This window comes from Kwoniella pini, chromosome 3 (genome assembly GCF_000512605.2).
Source record: "Kwoniella pini CBS 10737 chromosome 3, complete sequence".
Taxonomy (NCBI): domain Eukaryota; kingdom Fungi; phylum Basidiomycota; class Tremellomycetes; order Tremellales; family Cryptococcaceae; genus Kwoniella; species Kwoniella pini.
In genome coordinates, this window is record NC_091718.1 from 366,915 (window position 1) to 390,626 (window position 23,712).

Genomic DNA, 23,712 nt, shown 5'->3' on the forward strand with positions numbered 1-23,712 from the left:
TGATTAGCCAAAGACCAGCGAGTGGTTCGAGATCTTAAAGATAAACATCGTCTTACAAGCGGCGATCACCGTATAACAAGGAATCACAACCAAAATGAAGCTGTTAATGATACATTGATTCTCTCTTTCATTCGATAGAATGAATACAGTTTATAAAGCAAAAGAGCAATACATCCTGAAGCCATCATACAATCGGAATACAAGAACGATATTCGTCTCTCCTCATATAACCAACATTCTCGGCAGATCTAGCTTGATATAAGTTCGGAAACCCACCTTACCATTCAAGATAGGTTAAGATTATATTAAACCTACAATAAACCTTCGATTATCCCACCTATAAGCTTGAATATGGATTTAGTACAAAATGGAGGAAGTAGTAAATCTCCCCGAGCCCAAGCTCAATCTCAATCTCGCAACCAAGTTGAGTCAGATGTAATCATGGATAATGCGGATCTGCAGAGAACTTCCAATTTCATTTTACCTCAATGGGATAGTAAGTATTCCTATATGATATAGATATTCATACAATACACATTCAATCTTCTTGTTGACGAAGTGTCATTTCACGATGATTTGACGTTTTCTTCTAACTCATGTTATGCTGAATACTGATGAATGTGCTTCTGATCTTTAGTTCCCCCACCACGACATCTTCATTCTTCTCAAGATTTAATATCCCTTCTACATCTAGATACGCTCTATAATACATATGTTCGCCCTTATGCGGAACAAAATCCAGATGATAATGCAGATGTCCAAGGTGGCGATAAGAAGAATATAAATGGTCCGAATAGACAATTTAGAAGAAAAAAAATGGAAAAAGGTTATTGGCATTTAATAGAGGATTGTATAGGTTAGTATTCCCCAATTATCTCATATATCATTCTGAGAATCGAAGCTATGTAGCTTGTCTGTATCTTATTCCAGGATGGGTCCTGTAACGGATGTATCATCATGTTATACGCTATGCTCCGTTTGCTAAAGCTATTTTGGTTTTATTCACTTTTTAGACCCAACACCAACTGGCACGAAAATTGAAAATCAATCATTATTACCTATATCTCAAGATTTTATGAATCCTACAGGAATACCACCAAACCTGTTTGCAGATCAAATTCAAATGTTACCTACCGAAGCGTTTCAAGTGGCAACATTGGAAGTGGGTCTCAAAGAGGATGGGGTAAGTTTTAGGATTTACTATATTATTTTCACCATCGCCAGGTCTGCATGCTGATTATTCTCTTTAATAGTATTCTGGTGGTATCAAAGTTGGTGTAAGAGAAGCAGAAGAAAGACGAAAGGTGAATAACCTTATTTTTTGGTTTTTGGAATACGCAAAGAAATTGCTAATATTTCAATTAATTCAATTGCATACAGAAAAAGAGAGCAGCGAAATTATCAATAGGACCTATATCAAGTAATACAGAATTAAAAAATCAAGGATCACATGTAATTCCTTCACCAAGTTTACCTTCACCTTCATTTCCATATCAAATTCCAGGTCAATCAAATTCTACACCAGGAACACCTTTATTACCTGTTTTACCTCCTCAAAAATTCCCTAATCAAAATACATTTTCAAGAAAAACTTCTTTCCCATCAAATATTAATCAAGGACAAACACAAGGTATAAAACCTTTCCCAATAAAAGGTCAAAATCAATATCAAAGTGGACAAGGTAAACCTTATAACCCAAATAAAAGACCTGGTTCAATTGATTTTGGAAATTCAAATTCTCAAAAAAGAGTAAAGTCAGGTTCAGTAGGTCCTGTAGGAAGTGGTAGTAGATCAGCGAGTCCTATGCCATCTAATTCACAAGGACAAGGATCAATACAAGGATCAAATAAGATTAAAATTGGAATGAGAAGTAAAACAGAAGGTATATAATCTAGATCTATATTAATGGATATCTGCATTCATTATACATTGGAAACTCCTGGAACTTGCCAATCACCATTTGTCGGTATACCTGTTGATAAAAAATCGAAAGCGTCTCCTTGAGAACCAAATTCATTGAACATGAAAGACCAATCTGAAAACAAGTCATTAGGTAATTTGAGTTGTTGATCCAATTGAGTTTGAGTAGTTGATTCATCTTGCATGGAAGGTTGTATAAGTTCATCTATGTTGGAATTAGGTAAAAGTGGAGGATAATTTGGAATTTGAGGGAAATTGATAAGTTCATTGGATTGTGTTGAACGTTGAGCAGAGGAATTATGTTCCGACGGTCGAGGATTATATATAAGAGGTTCAGAACTTTGATATGCAGAATGAGCTGAAGTTTGGAGCGTATCTGAATCGGTATTTGACTGTATTATACGATAAATACAATGTCAGAGTTGTATCAACGAGAAAAAGCACGACGAACGATTTGATAGTACAAATGTAGATTTAAAAAATAACTCACATTCAGAGCAAAATTCCAACCGGTTGCCTCTGTCGCATTAATCATATATTCATCTATCCTCTCTACGTGATCACGTAATTTAGCAGCTATACAAATTACACTAGCGGATTTGATTGTACTTTCTAATGAAGATAGTAGATCCGCTAATCTAAGTAAAATAGTTCGAACTTTTAGATAAGCTGATGGTGATATTGGAGATTGAATAATTGAAGCAAGTAAATGTCCTACACCTGCCATATGATGTAACATTGGTGCTGAACATGCTCTAATAAAGTCCGCCGGTAAAGCTGATAATGAATCTAAAAGTTCACCTGCAATAGCACAACGTTGTTCAACTGACCATTCGGCCATACCTGCAATTACCATTTTAACAATTTGTAATGTAATTAAAATATTGGCGGCTATATCATGCAATAAATTAACCTCAACATTATATCTCACTAGTAAGGAAAAAAGAAATTATATGAAATATGATTTTGAGACCTTACCTTGAAATCCATATCTATCTTCAAATGTATTTCCAGTCATTTCTTTCATACCTCTCATACAATCTGGTAAATCTTTATAAAGATTTTCAACAGTTTGTAAAATTTCTTCAGGTCCAGGATCATATTTTTTTGCACCAACTTTCTTTGTTGAGAATAGCATAGCAATTTGATTTTCTCCATCATAAGATTGATTTCTTTGTCTCATTTGACAAAGAGCATGTTCTATTATCCTGTATAAATTGGTTACGAAATTCCAACCTCTTATAAATGATACTCTTCCAGGTATAGCATGAGGTAAAATACCATCTGGAGTAATTTCATCATCTGTAAGTACTTCTGCAGGGTATAAAACTGTACTTTGACTTTCTCTATGTCTTATCATTCCACCAAAAGTGGTAGCTAAATAAATATCGGCTTGATAAGCATTCCAATATAATCTCCTTCTTTCTTCTATTTCGATTGTGTTTAATCCTTTAGGCCACCTTGATTCTAATGAAAAACCATCAATTGAAATAAGTGTACAATAATCACCAATATGTAATATTGCTTTACTGATATCACCGTATTGTATACAAAGCATTGATAATAGTACTTTTGTCCGTTTATAATCGAAGTCTCGAGCCTTAGATAAATCGGTAGGGAATGAAGTAAAGATAGCTTGAAAATATGCTTCAGAAGGAACAAGTTCGTGCTTTAAATGATATTCTTTGGGTGCTCCATCACGTAAACGTGCTGCAGCCAGCGCACAAACAGCCATTGTTAGACAGTAGAATGATCTCGATTTCCTATATAATCGCTTATTGATAGCTGAGACGAATGTTGGCCAATGAAAGTATGCTTGTCTGAAATAGTGACATCAGTATCCTCCATTTCAAATTGCTTTTAACAGGATGTTCCACTTACATCGGGTATATAATTCGATAATATGCTTCAACCAATTCTTCTATTTGCTCGTGACTTGCTATTTCATGATAAACCCAATGATCATCTCTTGTTGACGGAGAGTCCGGTGCAGATGTTCCACCAGAGGACGGATAATGATGATTTTCATCGTGACTATGAGATCTGGCAGCGGGCTATTATAGCGTTGTAATGTAAGCCCAGAGATATTGTAGTGATGGAATGTTCTTTGACTCACCCCTCGACGTTTGACAGGACGTAAGAATGTACATTCACTACCAAAAGAGGCACATGGTCCACAAATACTCGGCGTAGGTCCTGGTGAACACTAGATATACCATCATAAAAATTCAGCACATTGTATCGTATGCTTATACTTCTAAGCAGCGGTCTTTACCTTGGTACCTCCTCTATGACATCTATCACAAGCTCTCTGTATTTATGATGAAAATCATCATCAGCCAAACTGTATCCGGTCAATTCGGGAAGAGGAACCGGTAGATGAAAAGATAAGACATACGGTTATTCGCCTTTTCTTTAAAGGGGCATTGAATGATTCTCCTGACATCGAGAATGACTTGAAATCTTTGTAATCTTCTTCACTATATCCTGACATCTTCTATTGTGAACATTGCCAGTAAATGTCAGACCTTTGACCTAGAAAAAACATGTTGTAACAAATAAATAAATGATATTATCATGGTAAATAAATGTGCGAGTTTCTGGACTTTGTAGGCGTGATTATTTTAACCGTTTATCAGAATGCTTAATTTAACCACGTGTTAATAATCAAAGCGGCAAAAAAGTTGAAAATCATTTAATCAATCGAGGTTTAATTTATTGATTAATACTGTGCAAGTTATAGTATACTAGTCAAATATCTGGTAGGACTGGAATAGTACAGGTATTCAGTAGAATCACTCAACATGTCTTGCGGAGATATACCTGATGGATTGGCAACAGAGGAACAAGGGGAAGCTTTAATGCCTCGTAAGTATTCATGTGCGGATTACATCCATTATTAGCTTAGGAGGAAGTTTGATCAATTGTATTCTGTCAATAGGTAAAAAGAAAATACAAAGATTCGATAAATCCCTTTGTCAAAAATGTAGAGAATCAAAAAGTATGTATATCATACGGAATGTAACTTATTGCAAGTGAGTAAAATACATTCTGAATTTTGAGTTAAGATCAAACAACGATTTCGACTTACCATTTAAATCTGTTCTATAGACCATGTTTCGAATATTCATTATTTACACGATTCATTAGAACATTACATCCAATTCTAAAAACTGAAGCTGCATTAAATTTAAAAGAAAAAGATAAAAAGCAATCTAGAATAGCATTAAATCAAGGTGGAACAAGACCTGATACAACAAATGGATCAATTTTAATTGGATTATCAGGTGGATCAAGTTCAATTTCACTTTTAAATATGTTAATTGAAAGAGAATATATAGGAAAAGGAGATGATAAAAAAATTGATAGAACAAAAGGAGAAAAACAACCTGTTTGGAATAAAGGTTATATCATTCATGTTGATTTTTCAGATTTAATAGATGATTCTAATTCACAAGATCGTTCTGATATTTTAAAACAATGGGTTGAAAGTAAAGAAAATGAATTAGTATGGATAGGACTTAAAGCATATGATGTATATGATGCGAATTTAAAGAACAAAATTAGGAAGATTGTTGGATTGTCTGAAGAAAAAGAGTTTGAATCAAGTGGTATTGCTGTTGATTTGAAAAATCCAGGTAAGCTATTATCTTCAAGTTGATGACGTTGAATAAATAAAAGCTAAAACATTCATGTGTTACAATTTCAGACCTACCCATATTCCCTATTGCCTCATCTTCAAGCTCAACTTCCACGCCTCTAGACCAACTTCGTTCGATATTAGCAACTCTTCCTCCAGCTTCTCGACCATCTTTACTATCTTCCATCTTGAACTCTTTAATCACAGTTACGTCAGATATCATACCAAACGTATCACATGTATTACTAGGAGAGACATCTACAAGACAAGCTCAGCGATTGATAAGTGGTACAGCATTAGGTAAAGGTTATACCTTACCATTAGAATTGGCAGTTACCAATAAACCGTATTCGAAATACACAATCTTGAAACCTATGAAAGATATCACAATCAAGGAAGTTTCTATATATACACATCTGAAAGGCTTGAACAGTATAGTGAGAAATGATAGAAAGTGGGATTATTCAGGTCCTATAAGTAAGAAGGATTCAAGGGGAAAAGATCATACAAGGAGTTTGGAAAGTTTGACAGAGCGTAAGTTCCGCCTCACTCAATAATTTAGATTGATTTGGCCATTGAGCTGACATTTGTTTGTTGGCATCAACAGAATTCATAGCTAATCTCGGAGTCACTCATCCAGCGACTGTATCAACGATAAATCGAACAGGAGATAAATTGACTTTTACGGGAGAAAAACAAAAGGGAATTTCTTGTCCTGTTTGTCAAATGTGAGTTGTGAATACAAATGGCAATATTAGCATGTGATGAATTTTTGCGCTAATCGCTGATATTTTTTTTCCATACCCTTAGGCCCGTCGACCCAAATGCACTAGAATGGAAATCGCGGACAGCTCTTACGTCTCTTCCTTCGAAGGCCAATGTCGAGACCGTCGTGTCCGAAATTGATCAAGGACTTGATGAAGGAAAACAAGGTCGCCTGGCTACGTTGCTATGTTACGCCTGTTTGACCACCTTCACACCGCCCACGGTCGTCTCGAAAGTGATAAGGGAAGAGGCTACTCCGGTGCAATTGCCAATTTGGGTCGAGCAGAATCTAAATGGAAGGCATGAAATGGGTAGGAATGAAATGAGAGATGAAATAAAAGATTTTTTAATTAGTGAGGAGTAGGACGTATAGAAGTTTGAGCATAAATTTTCTAACTTTGTTTCTAATCATGCACCTATAATCCTTTGCCAGGGATTTTCATTACCCAAATATCATTACAATCGTTAGAAAAAAATGCAAAACAATTAAGTTATTAAAGAATTTTAATTTATCTAAATTACAATCCTCTTTCTTGTAATTTTTTTTCTAATAATTTATCAACAATAGATTCAATTTTACTTATACTACCTAATAAATATTTTCCAGTAATATCAACTTCAATATTTACTTTATCATTTATTTTTTTATTTGTTAAAATTAATTTTTCTTGAGAATGTTTAATTAACATTATTCCAAAAGAATTTTCATTTTCATTTACATTTGTTATAGTTAAAGAAGCACCATCAATTGTTATATAACCTTTTTCAATTATATAATTTAATAAATTTAATTGTTCATCATTTAATTTAAATTGATATCTAATTGAATCTCCATCAGGTTTTTTTGAAATTATTTTAGCAGTTGAATCTACATGTCCCTATAATACCCAAAAAATAAATTTTAATAAAAAATATATAATTTCAAAATGATAATAATAAAGAACTTCAACTCACTTGAACAGAATGTCCTCCATATCTTGAATTTGCACTCATAGCTCTTTCAGTATTTACTTTATCTCCAATTTTTAATTCACCAAGATTTGTTCTATTTAAAGTTTCAGGTGCTAAATTTACTTTAAAAGAATCTTTATCAAATTCAATTACTGTTAAACAAGCTCCATTAACACAAATTGAATCTCCTATATGACAATCATCTAATATAGCTGCTGAATCATTAAGTGTTATAATGAATCCTTCATTTGAATTCGATGTGGAAGAAGAAGAAGAGGGATCTTGGATTGAAGAGACTGTTGCTATGTGTTCGATCTGTAATGAAATTAGCATAATGGCTTAATAGAAGATCGCAATGATACTTACAAGACCGGTAAACATTTTGATCGGTTTTGACAGGGTTCCGGTAGAGTTGTTCTCAAGTGAATTATTCTATATTTTGGTTATCGATTGGGCTATTTTCCCAAGGTTTTGTCACGGTGTAAATAGGTTTTATATATGTATAGATCTTCGGATTACTCATTCGTTACTGATGATGTATGACACCCCATTTCAACCTCTCCCGTCGGCTTTCAGCGAATAAGTGACAAATATTGAGAAATTCAAATTGACCCCTCATTTAGTACACCATTAAAACAATGTTCTCCTTCTTCGCGTAGCAATAGATCCTTATTGACTTTTTCATTCCTCCTTTATCATTTATTTTGCATATCTACCTTCTTGTAGTTTTGTCAATAGTACGAGAGCAGGAGAAGCCGAAGAGATTCAGTCGAAGTCGTGAATTTATGATTCGACAAGATGTCCTATACTACGCGGAACAGAGAAAGACCGTCGCGTCAAAGTTATAATAGTACGCCACAACAACAACAACAAAATCCAATCAACTCTACAATTTCAATACCTTCACTCCCATCAAACTTAAATAATAGCTTGTTTCAGAATCATGGTAACAATCAAAAAAATTATCAGCGTACGTCATTCTTCCCCCTTTTTATCTCATGCATCTTCAATCATTTCATATATGCTTAAATCATGTAGAAATACCTTCATTCGAATGATGAGCTGACCTATACATCTATTATAACAATGCCTCCGAAACTCGAACAATTCTCATTCCCACCTCCTGGATGGCCCTCAAATACTGTACCTTCGTCACGTAAAACATCCATCATTGCTTCGAATTCAATCCCTTATCCTCCACATGCTATGAACCCTTACGTCCAACCACCGTTACCATTCAACCCATATCCCATACCCCCTCCTCATGCACCGTTGGGCGTACAATACGTGCATCCTCATGCTCAATACGCACCAATTCCCCAACACACCTCGACAACACATTCATATTTTCATGCATCTCCACCATTCCCAATTGGTCAATACCCGGTTGTCCCTGCTCATATTCAACATCCTTTCCCTGTATTCAATCCTAACTTAGGTCCGAATGCCCCTCAAATAGCATACCAACAAGTAACAGCTCAGAACAACCATCGACCATCAAATTATTCCCAATTTACACCTACGAGATCATCTAATTATTCAAATGCTATGAACTATTCTTCATCCCAATCACGTCAAGTGAATGGTAATATCCCACCATCATCTCGTTCTCAATATCAACCTCAATCTCAACAGCCAGTAATTTATTATCATCCACAAACATATCCTCCAGGTGTTTTACCTTATTTTGCTGCTCCACCCGGACAGAAAACATATGATCCAAGTTTGAATACTCCTCCAACAAGTCAAGGATTGTATACGACTTATCCATCGAGATTGCGCACAGGTATAACGAGTTTACTTCAGCCAGAACATATAACTGGAGGCTCGAAAGAGAGAGAAGCTTTTTATGCAGAACAAGAAAGGGAATTATCTTCGATACCAAGAGGCGGTTCAGGTGCATCTACTCCAAGATATGATTCACCAATACCAAATTCAACTAAAAGACCTGGAATAAGTAATACAGGAAGGAGAACAAATAGTAGAGTAAATTATGCGGAAGATGCATCAGATGTTGATGAAGAAGAAGACGAAGATGAAGAAGAAGAACTTTCTGAATTAGAAGAACCTGATTCTGATCCAGATGATGATAATTATGGATCGAGGAGAAGACCAGGTCATGCCCCAACCCGATCATCAAGACGAGAAAGTGGTTTAGTAGTAGGTGGATATGATCATCAACTAGCAATGAAAGCTGGAAAAGCTAAAAGGAAAAGAGAAGAAATGGATAAAGGTTGGACTTGGTTAGGTGATAGAACTCCTGCTGAAAGAGTGAGAAGCGCAAATGCGAGAGTTACGAAACATGCCATAATGTGAGTAACCCTTTGCATTTTCTAAGCACAGAGACTGGACCTCCGGACGAAGGAAAAACTGAAGGTATGATGAACAGGTCCGAAGAATTGCTTGAGAAAGAAGCAGACAGACCGGAATTGCTGGTGCCCATATCTATCGATCTGGATATACCGAATATGGATCCCAATATTCAAGGTATTAGGATAAAAGATAGATTTTTATGGAATATAAATGGTGAGTCTTGTCGACGGTCTGTTCGTGAACGTTCTGACCAGCAGTAATTGTGCTGTGTATCGCGCGGCTGATCGTTCTGGTCTTATGCCACAGAACCCTTCATTGATCCTATACAATTTGCTCAAGTATTCTGCGACGATGTATCAATTTCGCGAGATTACGCAGCGACCATCTCAGAATTGATAAAAAATCAACTTGAAGAATCGCAAAATACCTTAGAGATCGACATCTCGAATGAAGAAGCGAAAGAAGATGATGTGGTATGGAGTAGCGAAGAAGAGGATGAAGTAGAAACGCCGGGAGGTGATATGGCATTAGATGCGAATGTAGAGACAGTCGAGATAAATGGTGGTGGGGTCAAAGGAAGCACGGGAGAACCGACCGGGGGCGCAGACACTGCAGATCAAGAGCAAGCAGGGCAAGAGCAAGAAGAGCAAGAGGAGGAGAAAGAAAAGTCATGGGAAGAAGCTGATTGCAGGATTATTGTGAATGTGAGTGGAGTTTATGGTGATATTCTAAAGATAGACTTACTAAGCCTTGATATTTCTAGCTTGACGTTCAGATTTATACTCATATCTTGAGAGATAGGATAGAATGGGATTTATCATCAACTTTACCACCATTGGTGTTTGCAAAACAGTACTGTAAAGAATTAGGATTAACAGGAGAAGCAATTCCATTGATAACTTGGTCAATACATGAAGAATTATTAAAACATAAAAAAGATGCTTTAGAATTAGATATATTTGGTAAAACTCATCCCGAAGAACAAATCAAGTTTGAAAAAACAGGTAATCATCCAAGAACTAATTTAGCTACAACAAGAAGAGGATATTCAACAGGTAAAACAAAAGGTTTAAATGGAGTTTGGAGAGATTGGTTTGAAAGAGATGAATATTCGCCTGCATTAATTGAACTAACATTTGATGAAATTATACAAAGAGAACAAGAGAGGTTAAGAGAAAGTAGAAGAGTTATGAGAACTTTGACCACTGGAAATAAGAGACGAAGAATATAATGTCAATAATGTCCATATACGTTTTTGGGTATACAGGGTTTATAGATGATCAATTGTCGTTCATTTAGTATGAATTGATTCATACTCATCTACGACATGATAAAGCGCTTTTGTGCGTATCGCATTGACCGACAATGAAGGAGATAAGCTTGATGGAATGTTGATGGTAGATAAGAGTTAGTGATGGTTCCTTGATTAAAGGTAGTCATGCTGCATCACCGAAGCGACCCAAGCGATACATTCTGTGTCCTTGAGTTCAACGTTCAGGTTTTGTATGATGAAGAGATAAAACATGAAGCGCTTTACCGCGTAAAGGCCGAGAGCTCTTGAGACGACTGCACAACGCTTAACTGCTGCTCAAAAGTCCATCTTCTCATCTATCGTGCTCTTCAGCTCACTAGATGTATGCACTTGAAAAGAATGACTGAACCTGGTATTTAAAGCTTATACGATGACATTTGGTGTTTACCCTAGATCCAGGGAAAACGTTTATATATCCTGAACTAAAAAGCGATCACCGCAACTGTACTCGTACAACTCGGAATCATAACATGACATGATTATTTCTCCCTTATGGCGTTCTCTGTAATACATACCTTGAGAACGGGAAGGATATCTACTCAGCTTTGATTTATCGTACCGGCGCCGGTTAATCATTTTCGTACTTTGTACTGGTAGGATAAATCACGCTAAAAGACGACATATGGTAATATACAGAGTAACCGGTTGACTACGGCTTTGGTATCCTTGACATTATATAGGAATGGTGCAACAATTTGTTTCATTATATAACTATCATATAATAGAATCAACACAAGAAAGTCTGTACAATAAAGGAGCCAAGCATTAAGATTCTAATTTCATCTTTGCTGTGCAATATTAGATAGATTCCATTGTCTTGGCATTTATTAGCCACCGATTACTCTATCAAAGTCATACATTCGCCTTACGAATCATTTTAATTGATACGGCATCATTCAATACAAACATCCTTATCATTTCAATTCTCTTGCCAAGCAAGTCCTCCTAAAGTACGATTCAACAAATAGAGATACACGTTTGATCCTATTTCATAAAAAGAAATCGGATATTTTAGATCTACTAGTGGAGGTCAGGTGTTCTCTCTTTAGCTTATAACTTTATCATAACAATCTAAAAACAAAAGGAAGTCTAGGGTGACTATAATTAATCATACAACAAACTCTGACATCACTCCACAGTCTAAAGTAAATCATACTCTGATAACATCTTGACCTACAACATTGATACTTGTTCTGTACATCATATCTCACTTACTCATATCAGTTGTATATAACTAGTTCAATCTGAATCATAGATATTTAGTCGAATTACTCAAAGGAAAAACACCGGTATAACCATTTCCCGAAACCAACTATTCAACGTAAAAGGCGTATAGACCGGGTTTCTCACCACAACAACAGGACGACTCTTCCTCATCCACTCAGGTCATCTCAGACAACTTAGTACCGATCATTCAGAAAACATCTTACATCACTTGTCTACCAAAATAAAGCTCTATCACAAATATATCCACTGCCAACAACATCTGACTTGCACCAAACGCGATAACGTTGCCACCACAGTCGTAGCTGCCTGTATACTGAACGAAACAGACCAGCTCGAAACGCATCGGCGCATTATATTCACTTTCGCTTAAGTCTCCAAGATGTCACTAGGTGTATCACCTACAACACCTTCTTTACTCATTCCTTCCAATCCGGCATTTTCTTCGGCAGATAACGCACCGCGAGGGGGTATCCTTATCAACGTTCATCGGGCATCTGAACCTACTTTATCTATTGATACAGCACTGTCAGGACATACTCGAATACCATCTGATCCTTCGAGTGCTCTTCTTGAAGAGAACTCAGCATCTCCCCTTCCTTCACCTAACCTAATCACGGAGGGGTTTAACCTTTCTCAAATTCAAAGTCCAACTAATAAAGCATTGAAAATTCGATTTGCACCTTTACCTGATCCTAGAAGGCCTAGAAGTTTAAGCACAGGTAGAAATATAGCATGGACAAATCAAGTTGGAGAAAATGGGGAAGAGACGCGCAAGTTATCTATAAAAGATCACAACGTAGATGAAGGTGATAGTTATGCAGTTGATGATGAGGAGTTTGACGAGACTGAGCAAGCAAGGAAAATTTATGGCGGAGTGGAAGATGAAGAAGGTGAAGAAGATGATGAGGAAGATGAGAATAGAAAAGGTGGTAGAAGATGGAGTAAAACGATGGGATTAGGAAGTAGTTGGAAAGGAACTAAGAAATTATTGACTGGTAAAAATCCAATGTCCTCAACCAAAGATAAAGAGAAAGACGATGTCCTCGGTTACGGTCAAGGTGCACCCCTCAAGAAAAGTGTCAGTACAGGTGGATTTATTGGATCGTAAGTGATCCTTTTCTCTCTGCCCTTCTCGATTGAACCCAAAAACGAAACAGTAAACACTGAATCGATTACGTCCCCTCCAGTTCGCCATTTCGATGGACAGCCGAGACGGAACGTAAGAATACGATGCAAGGAACGTCTCCACCAACGGTCACTTCTTTACTTTCTTCTCAACGATCATCAACTGGATCATACACGAATCCAGGTTCTTCAGGCCACAGGCGTAATTCATCTCTGGAACCTGGAACTCCCTCATACTCGCGTCGAAGTACTTCACCTGGAACAACACCGATCAAATTGATGAATGGACGAGTGTATGGATCTCGACGTGCTTGCGAAGCAGCGGAGAGAGAAAAGAGGTTGAGGGAGAGAAATGAACCTGCCTTTGTAGAATGGGGATCGAGTCATGCAGCACCCCAAACAGCTCCTGAGACAGGCGGTGGTAACAAGGGATTTTTGGGAGATGATGATGATGGTGGAGGTATGGCTTGGGTCAAACGAAGAAGGGAAGAAAGGCAAAGGCGAGAAAGGGAAGAGAAAGAAAGCAAAGAACGTGAAGAAGCTGAAAGGTCTCAAGGCGATGAGTCACCTACAGACGGTAAAGATGGTATTGGAGTCGGATTGTCTTCAAGTCAATCATCAATTTCATCTCTGGGTTTACGCGGTCAATCACAAGGTCAAGCTTCAAGACTTGATACTAATCTTAAAACTCCTGCTATCGCCACAACGGATTTACCTCCTACTCCAATCATCAAAATATCAGATCCGGAACATAATCTACATTCACCACAAGCTCAAACTCATTTACAACAACGGACGAATACAATGAGTGATGTATTCGATGTTGGACCAAAAGGAGAAAGAATGACACCTACTCCACCTAATTCGTCTGAAATTAACATTGGAGTAGGTAAACCAATTTCCAATTTCAACTCAGGTGAATTGGTTGATGAAAGGAAAGAAGGTGATCATGTGGTCCAAGCTATGAGAATACCAAGTGATTCCAATAAAGCTACACATACAAATAAGAATAAACATCAAATGATTGACCCGTTCGGCCAAGAAAGTCCAATAAATGAGAATGGAAGTGATGAAGACGATAATGATGCCGAAGAAGAAGAAGATGATGGTGATTTCGACGATGATGAAGATGAAGAGATTGATATCAGGTATGTTTACATCTTCTTCTGCTTTCCTCGCTTTCCTCTGTTACCTTATCCGTGTTTCTCATCTTCGAATTGTATATCCTCGGAATATTCGCTGACTTGATTTTTTGTCCAGGACAACATCCAGTGCGGCTGGTGTTGAAGTGATCAGTCGACACAAGTGATCAATTTGTCCTTCAAAAAGATTCTGTATTTAAGAGCGTAATAACAAGTACGATTCTTTTTCCAAAAAATCAAGTAATAGTGTCAAAACACACAAAAGACAAATGTTGAAAGATCGCACTCCATCGATCTTGTGCAATTTTTCAAAAGAAAAATATAAATCTCGGCTGCTTTTATCTCAAATCGTTGGAATTCTGTTATGTTCCTTTCACGCTTGATATTTAAACAGAAAATCTCGTTTCATATTTGCTTGTCATTACTTCTAACCAGAAATTGTATCACATTTTTGTAATAATATTTCGTTACCTTTGTTCAAACAAAATTACCCAGTTCAGGTGTAGCTGATCTGTGATTTCCTTTTTGTCAAAACAAAAAAGCCATGTCCTATTTTTCATTTAAACTCAGTTGTATAACATTTTGGAGCCAGTCATGATTATATTTATACGTTGTTTAATCTTTCCACAATAGGATATCATAGGAATGGTACGAATGAATTTAAAATTCAATTCATCGTATTTATCGTATTATACCATCAATACGATCGGTATCCGCTTACAAGCATTTTACGCAAATTTGCAATATGAAGATGGATGGATTGGTGGGTATACTAAAATTGCATAAAATAAGGTATAATGAACGATTTTAAATATTTCTCCTAGGATAACGAGAAAAAAGCCCCAAGCTGATATTTAGTGGATTACTTCAATTACGTTTAACATCTTTAATCTTTGCCTTTTACAGATGTAGCTCTACTAGCAACTTTAGAAGCGCTATTAGAAGTTGAATTTTCTTTTTTTCCCAATCCAGATTCTTTTACTAAAGAAGCGAATAATGATTCTTCTCTTTCAACAAGTACTTCAGGACTATCATATTCTGCTACTTTTCCATCAGACATTACTAAAACTTTATCCGAATCCAATATAGTATTGATACGATGAGCGATCTTGAAAAAAGAAAAAAAAAGAAAAAGCAAAAAAGCGAAGTCAGTAAAATCGAAAGCGAACGTTATAAGAGAGAAACACCGGTTTCAGGTTCAAATCATTCTGACTCACTGTGATGGTTGTGATACCTTTGAAATCTGTTCCTCTCAAGATGTCTTGAACTGCTTCATCAGTTTCAAGATCAATCGAACTGGTTGCTTCGTCTAGAACTAAAATTTTGGTTTTTCGTAATAATGCTCGAGCAAAGCAGACTAGTTGTCTTTGACCGGCACTGAGGTCTGAGAATATGTCTAGTCAGCCATCTTTTCATTCAACCGAGAGTATCGAAAGGGGAATGAGAAAAGAAGGAATTCACTCACTACTTCCTCCTTCAGTGATCTCTGCGTCCAGACTACCACCCATATTGTCCGTCACATGATCTTTCAAATGAGCTTGAGTCAAAGCTTGCCAAATATCAGCATCGGAAGATACATTAGTAGGATCGATGTTGTTCCTATAACAGATCTTTTATCAATCCCGGTCCTCGCGGAGCAACATTTCGACGCAGGGAAGGTCAAGAAAGACGAAACTCACCTCAAACTACCTTCAAACAATTGAGGATCTTGGGGAATAATTGAAACTACACTTCTCAAGTCGTGCAGACCAATTGTAGATATATCAATACCATCGATCGTGATTCTCCCACCTGCAGCTTCGAGTATACGGAATAAAGCTAAAGTCAAAGAGGATTTTCCGGCTCCTGTACGTCCAACTACTCCTACTCTTTCTCCTCCGTTGATCTTGACTGAAACTTCCCGTAGACAAAGCTCAAGTTCGGGTCGATATCGCATGGAAAATTTACTAATCGTCAGTCGAGCATGAGTACACAGTTCTCAATATTCGGTAAAAGGTGGGTATACTCACTCAAATTCAATTACTCCTTGTTCGGGCCAATTCTTGGAAGGTTTCTTATCCTCAATGAAGTCTGGTGCTTCGCTTGGTAGATTGGCGTAACCCAGTACTCTTTCCACAGAAACGATGTTCTGCTCGACTTCGGAAGCACTTCGAACAAGCCAATTCTAATTTTGTAAAGCGCGTAACATTAGCTTCAGCTTAATGTAAGATCGTATGTAAGTGGTACTCAAACTCACAAGTGTACCAGTGACACTGATAGTGTATGACATCAACAAACCGACTAAACCAGCATCAACCGAATTGTAGTTGATCAAGGCAATGACCGAAACGAGAGCAGTTGAGAACATCAAACAACTTCCCAAAAATTCAAGTCGAACGGCTAACCATCTGTTTATGGTCATGGCGGGCATGTAGCAAGCTTGATTTCGATCAATTCGAGCCTCGTTGTTAGCGATGAACCTTCCCTTTTGGCCGTATCCCTGCATCGTTACACAAAGTCAGCATTTAATCAGGAATGTACAACCTCGCGCAGAACTCACTCTGATGATAGGCAGACCTGACAAGGTCTCTCCGAAGAATGAGAAAATTGGTGATCGAGAGACAGCATCGAGTCGCTTCAACTCTCGAGAAGTAGCAAGGTAATATCTGTAATCAATGACACATTGAGCAAGTTTCGTTTCGGTTTGCGGCAATATGGACACTCACCTCATGACCATTCGGTAGAGGAATCCGAGAGGAATGAAGACGAGCAGTACGAAAGGAGCACCATAAGCAATAACTGCAACGGTACCAACGACTTGAGTAGTCTGCATGTCGTAACGTTCTCATCAGCGTCATCTCACCTATGGCGTTCAGCGTCAAACCAAGAGTCTGAGACTTACAGTTCGGAAGAAGGATCCAAGAGCAAAGATCAAAACTTCATCAATGACGAAAATATCCCTCGAAAATAGATTCAAGATTCGACCAGTAGGAGTGAGTTCAAAGAAGCTGAGAGGGGATCTCATCAGAGAACCAAAAGCTCTATCATGTAGTTTTCTTCCAGAGTTCAAAGCGATTACAAGTTTAAGTGTAGCAAATGAAACAACATTCAAGATTGATCCTGATATTCCAACTATACCGTAAATTGTTAAGTATTTGACCACATTCGTAGTATCATTCGATTGGGTATTAAGTGATGCCCATGATCTAAGCACGAAATTTGATAAGATACCTAATCCTTGTCCAGACATCATGGCTGCCAAGAAGATGACTACACCAATTTTGGATGCTGCTGAGATATAATCCTTGTATACCTCTTTCTTGACATTGCCCTTTTCACTATGTTCTTTAGGTTTAGCAGATTCTCTTAAATCTCTGACAGCGTCCCTCTTTGCTTGCCTGACGGAGACTACGGATGATCGTCTCATATAAGCAGTAGACATCCTTCGGAAAGCCTGTCGCTTTCGCAAAGAAGCTGTGTCATCAATCTCAGCCTCTTCTTCTTTCTCGTTGCTTGAATTCTCTTCATCTTCTTCTTCGTCAATCACGGTTGGTGAGCTCGATCCATCAGACTCTTCTTCAGATTTAGCGGATTGTTTGCCTAATCCAGTAATGAGTTTGTACAGCTCTGATGAGGTATTATTCATAGCTTCGTCGTATTGTCCACGTTCTAAGATTATACCTCTTCGAAGCATGACAATTTGATCAGCTTGAGGTAAAAAGGTGACAGCATTGGTACACAGAACACGAGCTTTGCCCTTGAGTATACCGTTTGGTCCTATAACTTTATCGAAAATATGTCGGCCAACATGAGAGTCGACAGCAGCAAGGGGATCGTCCAGCAAGTACAAGTCCGCTCTGGCGTAAACAGCTCTAGCTAAACTGATTCGAGCTTTTTGACCACCGGAAAGTGATACACCTTTCTCACCAACTTCCGTTTTGTCTCCACTAGGTAAGATAGCCAAATCCTGTTTTAGCGCACATGCTTCTAAAACCTCTTCGTAGAACGTGGGATCGAATCGATGACCGAAGACAATATTGTCTTTGACTGTTGCAGAGAGAATCCAGGAATTTTGGCTGAAATAGGCAACTTCGCCTCGAATAGTGACAGACCCTTCCGACCGTGTCATTTCACCCAACATAGATCCGAGCAATGAGGATTTTCCGTCTCCAACCCGACCAATTATAGCGAAAAGTTCACCTTTCTTAACTTCCAGGTCGATGTTCTCGAGTGTAGGTTGTTCAGAATCGGCAACCCACCTAAACTCTCCGTTCTTGATTGAGACAACCGCATCACCGTGTCTGGGCCCACCTTGAGGATCTTCAGAAGGTCTAATGAGGGTACGAGCGTTTGGATCAAGTTCTTCACCGGACAGGAAATCTTCTAATCTACCCAGCGATACGGAAGCTTCGATTATACTGTTGATAATGTTTGCGAACATTGCCATGGGGAATGAGAGCAGTTGGAACAAGGAGATAGCGGGGAAGATGATCTCACTTGTCAGAGGTTTACCGCTTGTGAGAGCAAAGGTTGCAAATGTCGAGAAGGCGACGAGGAAAGGTGTACCTTGCCATATGAAGTTAACAAAGGCCTGGTTAATGCCGATTCTTCGAAGCATTTTTAGTTCTTGGTTGTTTCTGATATCGTAAATCTTGTCGGCGAACGATTTCTCCCAGCCATACAGTTTGATAGATTTGATGTTATTCAAGATCTCATTCATGGTCCTGGTACGAGTGTCCTTGATCTTCATCATTTGCCTCTGATATCTCTTGTTAATTCTATTTAGAATGGTATTCGCTGGAAGACTGAAAATCATCACTGCAACACCCATGAAAGCTTGCCAACCGACCAATCTATACAAGGATATGAAAGCAATAAGAATTTGGAAAGGACCAGACCAGGCGATATGACCGTATTGACATACATCACCAATTCGGACAGCATCGACCGATTGGAGGTTGACGATATCTCCTGTTGTTCGGCCAGCTTTCTCGCCGTTGCTCAGTACAAACGTTTTGCGGTAGATCAAGGTGACAAGACCACCTCGTATTCGCATGGTAGTTTCGAAACATCGTTGGAAATACTGATGTAGAATAGCGGTGGCTACATTGGCACTAATGAACATGAGAATACTGATTGCGAAACCTGCTACAGGTGGATGAGGGTGATCGGTTCCGTAGCTGGAAACGAAGCTGAGTAAAAGTCTGAGCAGTTGAGGTTGGAGGAAGTTCAAGATGTCGTAGCAACCCTTGAAAAGACCAGCAACGAAGTAAGGAGCTCCAAACGCTCTGATGATCGCCAAAGTCAGAGACGGTTTCTTCTTTTTGCCATCTTTCACAGCATCGACTTGGTTCTGCCAAGAGGTAGTCAATCTGCTTGATAACGATTCGGCGGAATCTTCCGAAGGTAACGCCCACATATCTTCTTCGCCTAAGAATTTCCTAGTTCCAAGAGAAAGTAGAGGAGTCAACCATGAGAAGGTTAACCTTTCATATATGTTGGCGGTTGATATAGGGCTTTCGACATCTCCATTTTCGTTTTTCCCATTTCTATAAAGTGATCCATCGCCATCCAGACTGTCCACGCCGTCCAGAGCCTCTTCTTCGTCATCTTCTTCATCTTCTGCTAAAGCAATTTTGCCCTTCTTCGACCACGGCGCTCGGAACCTTTTCCATCTCTTTTCAGGACTGTATAGCTCGAAGAGGAATCCGATGAGACCAACCACAAGACTAAGAAACCAGAATGATTCCCTCGCGATAATCAGTCTTCCTGCAAGTGTTGATGTCAAGTGGCTGCTAAGATCACCAGTGAGAATCATGGTTCGCAGTCTAATGAAGAAGATAAGTAAGTACGCAGGCCAGAATAGAAGGATCAAGGTTGAGGAAGTTCGGGATGTGTGATGATTTAATTGAGTCAGGTGAATAAAAGTGAGCTGAGCCAGGAGCAGTAAGGCATAATGGATAGTCGAGAGTATATGTTGTCGGACATGAGCGAAAGATAAGCCCAATGATACTAAGGTGAAGATAGCTGATGCTGAGAGGAGATGCTACAACCAGACATCCGATATTTAGCGCAGCGTTGCGATTCTGATACAAATTGACTTACCAGCTTGAGAGTACATATCCTCTCATTCCTTTTTGTTCTGTTCTGCCATATCAGACCTCCTTGTTCCTGAAGTTTCTTCAACCGCCTTGATATGCTGAAGATTTGGGCGGTTCCGATCAGGATAGCAAGTACAAGGGGAGCAGGCAATAATACAGCATGTTCGAAGCATTGCGTGAAATCCAAATCTCTCTCCTGAGATGATATTTGAAGAGGCCACGAACATCGATAGATAGGCTCTTTATGGGATCTGAGTGCTTCAAAGGTAGCCTGTAGGGCCATTTTGAGGGAGTTTTAGATTGAGAGCGCGATGATGACTAAGAATAGGATTTGTTGATTTTGATACAGATGTTAAAATGATAGTTATACAATTTCCCGGGTTTACTTGCCTCAGTCCGTTATGTACAGATACCGAACCTTCCCTTTTTCCGCTAATACGAACACAAATCGATTCTAGTGGACAAACACAGATAGATGTCTGAACGAGAAGTGAGATATTCCTTTTTTTAGAAGTTCAACTACGCTTTCCTTCGATCTCAACTTCATTTCGGCTTTCGGCGATTTCCACCGTTAACTGACCGGTCCCGCAAATAGATATTAGTAAATCGTAATCAACTCATTAAGACTATTGTAATATGATTAGAAATAAGTTATAAATTACGCGTTTGCTTTCGACGTCATCGGTTAGCTCCACTTTGTAATAATTAAATTTGCTATTAATTGAGCGCGAATCAACAAAGATGGCAGGTGACAAAATTATCCATCTTACCATACATCTTACTATTTACAAATTGATCTTTCCTTTGGTAATTGAGTGCCTCTTCTCATCTTGGATTTCTACTTACCAGGATACACTTCAAGAAGACTATCATATAAACCGAAGATTTTAATTGGAACCTATTGCAATCCTTCTGTCCCGTACAATCACCCCATCTTAATCCGAATAAACACCCTTCGCGATGGCTAAACGTGCCGCTCCTTCCTCGTCAACTGCTCCATCCAGTAAGAAAGCCAAACCAGCTTCTAAAGGTACGCCAAAGGGCAAGAAGACTAGCAATGAAACTACCGACTCGCCACTGGACAAAGCAAAACAAGTAGCTTCGGATATAATTAATACCGTTTCTGAAGTAGTCGATAATGCAGGAGATTTGATTTTAGATGATGGAAATACACCTGCACCTGTCTCAAAGGTTATCGAAGAAAATGTTGATGTTCTAGCGTTAAAGAAAAAAGGAAAAGCTGCCAAAGCTAAAGCTGTAGAAGTTGCTCAAGATGCCGAAGAAAAATTAGAACAAGCTGTAGAGAAGAAAACAGGAGTAGATGTAAAGAAAACCAAAGCTAAAGCTGGAAAAGTTGTTAAAGATGCTCAAGATCAAGTTGAATCAGCTGTTGAAGCTACTAAACCACTTAAAGGAAAAGCTGCTAAAGCAGGTAAAGTCGCTCAAGATACAGCTGAAGCAGCAGTTGAAAGTGTCGATAAAGTTGTTAAAGATCCTAAAAACCGTAAGAAGGCTGAAGATTTCATGCATTCTGCTGAAGAAACAGTTAAAGCTGTAGCTGGAAAAGTTGGAGAGGTACTCAGCAATGTTGTTGATCAATTTGGTGAAGCGTCTGGATTATCGGCTGATTTAGGTACCGATGTGGAGAAAGGAAAGAAAGTAGCTGCCAAGAAGGGTAAACAAGTTGTAGAAGCCGCTGAAGAAAAGGTTGAGGGAGGAAAGAAGGTCGCCGCAAAGAAGGGTAAACAAATCAAAGAAGTTGCAGAGGACAAAGTGGAAGAAGGAAAAAAGATTGCTGGAAAGAAAGGAAAACAAGCGCAAGAGGCCGCTGAAGATGTTGTAGAAGAGGGCAAGAAGATTGCCGGAAAGAAGGGTCAACAAGCTAAAAAGGTCGCCGAAGAGACTGTAGAAGAAGGAAAGAAAATCGCAGGTCAAAAAGGTAAACAAGCCAAAGAAGTTGTCGAAGAGACTGTACAAGAAGGAAAGAAGCTCGCTGGCAAAAAGGGAAAACAAGTTACCGAAGCAGCTGAAGAAGTCAAAGAAACCACCAAAAGGAAAGCTAAGAATGCCGTAGACGCTGCTGAGCCAACTACCAAAAAGGTCAAAGCTGCCGCTGAACCTATCATTGAAAAGGGAAAGAAGGCTATCAAAGATGCCGAACCCGCTGTGACCAAAGGAAAGAAAGCTGCCGCTTCAGCTGCTGGAAAAGCTACTAAAGCTGCTGCAGACGCAATGGACATAGATGAAGATGACAATGAAGAGTACATTCACGGATTCTCTTCTTCTGATGGAGAAGGCGATTCGGACGATGAATCAGATGATGACGATGAAGATCGAGCTGTTGCTGAAGCAGGAAAGAAAGTTGATATGTCTACTTTACCTATGGTTGCTAAAGATGATAAGTCTGTTCAAGCTAAATTGAAGAAAGCTTCCAAAAAGAAGGTGAGTAAGGTTCATATGTTATGAGAATGGAATTAAGCTAATTGTTCAAGTGTAGGACGATCCAAAAGGTACCCTTTATCTCGGTAGAGTTCCTCATGGGTTCTATGAAGAACAAATGAAAGAATACTTCAGTCAATTCGGTGATGTAACTAGACTCAGACTTGCTAGAAACAGAAAGGTAAATTGACCAAATCCGTACATCTATTTTATTGCGAAAGGACAATTTGACTGATAGAACATTGATTCACTTAATTTAGACTGGTGCTTCAAAACATTACGCATATATTGAATTCTCTTCAGCTTCAGTTGCAGAAATTGTTTCTGAAACAATGAATAATTATTTATTAATGGGTCATTTATTAAAATGTCATGTTATTCCTGAAGATAAAGTACACCCTCAATTATGGGTAGGAGCTAATAAAAAATTCAGAAAAATTCCAACTGCTAGAGTTGAAAAGCAGAAACATGAAAAAGAGAGAAATGATGAAGAAAAAGGTAAAGCAGATAAAAAATTATTAAAGAAAGAAGGAGCTAGAAAGAGAAAGATTAAAGAAAGTGGTATTGAATATGATTATCCTGGTCATGTGAGTTTCAATTCTAATTCCACTTCTAGCTATTCCATACTCGCTTTCATTATCTTTTCGTTCGCTTCTTTAAATTCAAATTTCCCTTTACCTCATCTAAAACATCATCCAAAAGAAGTTATGTTAGGAGCTAATGGTTGATTGCACTTACAGAAAGCCTAAATGGAATTCAATTTAATTCCTTCCGGGCAAGGTAAACACTAGCGATGAA

At 38.3% G+C, this 23,712-nt stretch overlaps 8 protein-coding genes across 8 annotated transcripts; 5 read left to right on the forward strand and 3 right to left on the reverse strand.

The window, feature by feature from the left end:
• Positions 1 to 351: 351 nt before the first annotated feature.
• On the forward strand, positions 352 to 1,890 carry I206_102341 (uncharacterized protein; the record flags this gene model as incomplete). Its single annotated transcript, XM_019154450.1, has 5 exons — positions 352 to 496; positions 638 to 856; positions 1,014 to 1,183; positions 1,254 to 1,304; positions 1,381 to 1,890. The coding sequence occupies 5 exons, from the start codon at positions 352 to 354 to the stop codon at positions 1,888 to 1,890; spliced, it is 1,095 nt and encodes a 364-aa protein (XP_019011853.1).
• A 32-nt stretch (positions 1,891 to 1,922) lies between these two features.
• Positions 1,923 to 4,414, reverse strand: I206_102342 (uncharacterized protein; the record flags this gene model as incomplete). Its single annotated transcript, XM_019154451.1, has 7 exons — positions 1,923 to 2,312; positions 2,411 to 2,811; positions 2,899 to 3,740; positions 3,802 to 3,974; positions 4,037 to 4,126; positions 4,196 to 4,231; positions 4,319 to 4,414. 7 exons carry the CDS (start codon positions 4,412 to 4,414, stop codon positions 1,923 to 1,925), a joined length of 2,028 nt encoding a protein of 675 aa, XP_019011854.1.
• Positions 4,415 to 4,724: 310 nt separating this feature from the next.
• Positions 4,725 to 6,689, forward strand: I206_102343 (uncharacterized protein; the record flags this gene model as incomplete). The annotated part of the gene is made up of 6 exons (XM_019154452.1): positions 4,725 to 4,788; positions 4,862 to 4,955; positions 5,032 to 5,558; positions 5,630 to 6,094; positions 6,168 to 6,288; positions 6,371 to 6,689. The coding sequence occupies 6 exons, from the start codon at positions 4,725 to 4,727 to the stop codon at positions 6,687 to 6,689; spliced, it is 1,590 nt and encodes a 529-aa protein (XP_019011855.1).
• A 154-nt stretch (positions 6,690 to 6,843) lies between these two features.
• Positions 6,844 to 7,657, reverse strand: I206_102344 (riboflavin synthase, alpha subunit; the record flags this gene model as incomplete). Its single annotated transcript, XM_019154453.1, has 3 exons — positions 6,844 to 7,203; positions 7,280 to 7,591; positions 7,643 to 7,657. The coding sequence occupies 3 exons, from the start codon at positions 7,655 to 7,657 to the stop codon at positions 6,844 to 6,846; spliced, it is 687 nt and encodes a 228-aa protein (XP_019011856.1).
• A 705-nt stretch (positions 7,658 to 8,362) lies between these two features.
• I206_102345 (uncharacterized protein) lies at positions 8,363 to 10,820 on the forward strand (the record flags this gene model as incomplete). Its single annotated transcript, XM_019154454.1, has 4 exons — positions 8,363 to 9,588; positions 9,666 to 9,802; positions 9,896 to 10,293; positions 10,353 to 10,820. The coding sequence occupies 4 exons, from the start codon at positions 8,363 to 8,365 to the stop codon at positions 10,818 to 10,820; spliced, it is 2,229 nt and encodes a 742-aa protein (XP_019011857.1).
• Positions 10,821 to 12,507: 1,687 nt separating this feature from the next.
• On the forward strand, positions 12,508 to 14,562 carry I206_102346 (uncharacterized protein; the record flags this gene model as incomplete). Its single annotated transcript, XM_019154455.1, has 3 exons — positions 12,508 to 13,232; positions 13,316 to 14,401; positions 14,514 to 14,562. 3 exons carry the CDS (start codon positions 12,508 to 12,510, stop codon positions 14,560 to 14,562), a joined length of 1,860 nt encoding a protein of 619 aa, XP_019011858.1.
• A 719-nt stretch (positions 14,563 to 15,281) lies between these two features.
• Positions 15,282 to 20,758, reverse strand: I206_102347 (uncharacterized protein; the record flags this gene model as incomplete). The annotated part of the gene is made up of 10 exons (XM_019154456.1): positions 15,282 to 15,503; positions 15,613 to 15,779; positions 15,861 to 15,994; positions 16,075 to 16,341; positions 16,405 to 16,559; positions 16,632 to 16,874; positions 16,935 to 17,040; positions 17,101 to 17,201; positions 17,277 to 20,420; positions 20,480 to 20,758. The coding sequence occupies 10 exons, from the start codon at positions 20,756 to 20,758 to the stop codon at positions 15,282 to 15,284; spliced, it is 4,818 nt and encodes a 1,605-aa protein (XP_019011859.1).
• A 677-nt stretch (positions 20,759 to 21,435) lies between these two features.
• On the forward strand, positions 21,436 to 23,642 carry I206_102348 (uncharacterized protein; the record flags this gene model as incomplete). The annotated part of the gene is made up of 3 exons (XM_019154457.1): positions 21,436 to 22,917; positions 22,973 to 23,095; positions 23,175 to 23,642. The coding sequence occupies 3 exons, from the start codon at positions 21,436 to 21,438 to the stop codon at positions 23,640 to 23,642; spliced, it is 2,073 nt and encodes a 690-aa protein (XP_019011860.1).
• Between the last annotated feature and the right edge of the window lie 70 nt (positions 23,643 to 23,712).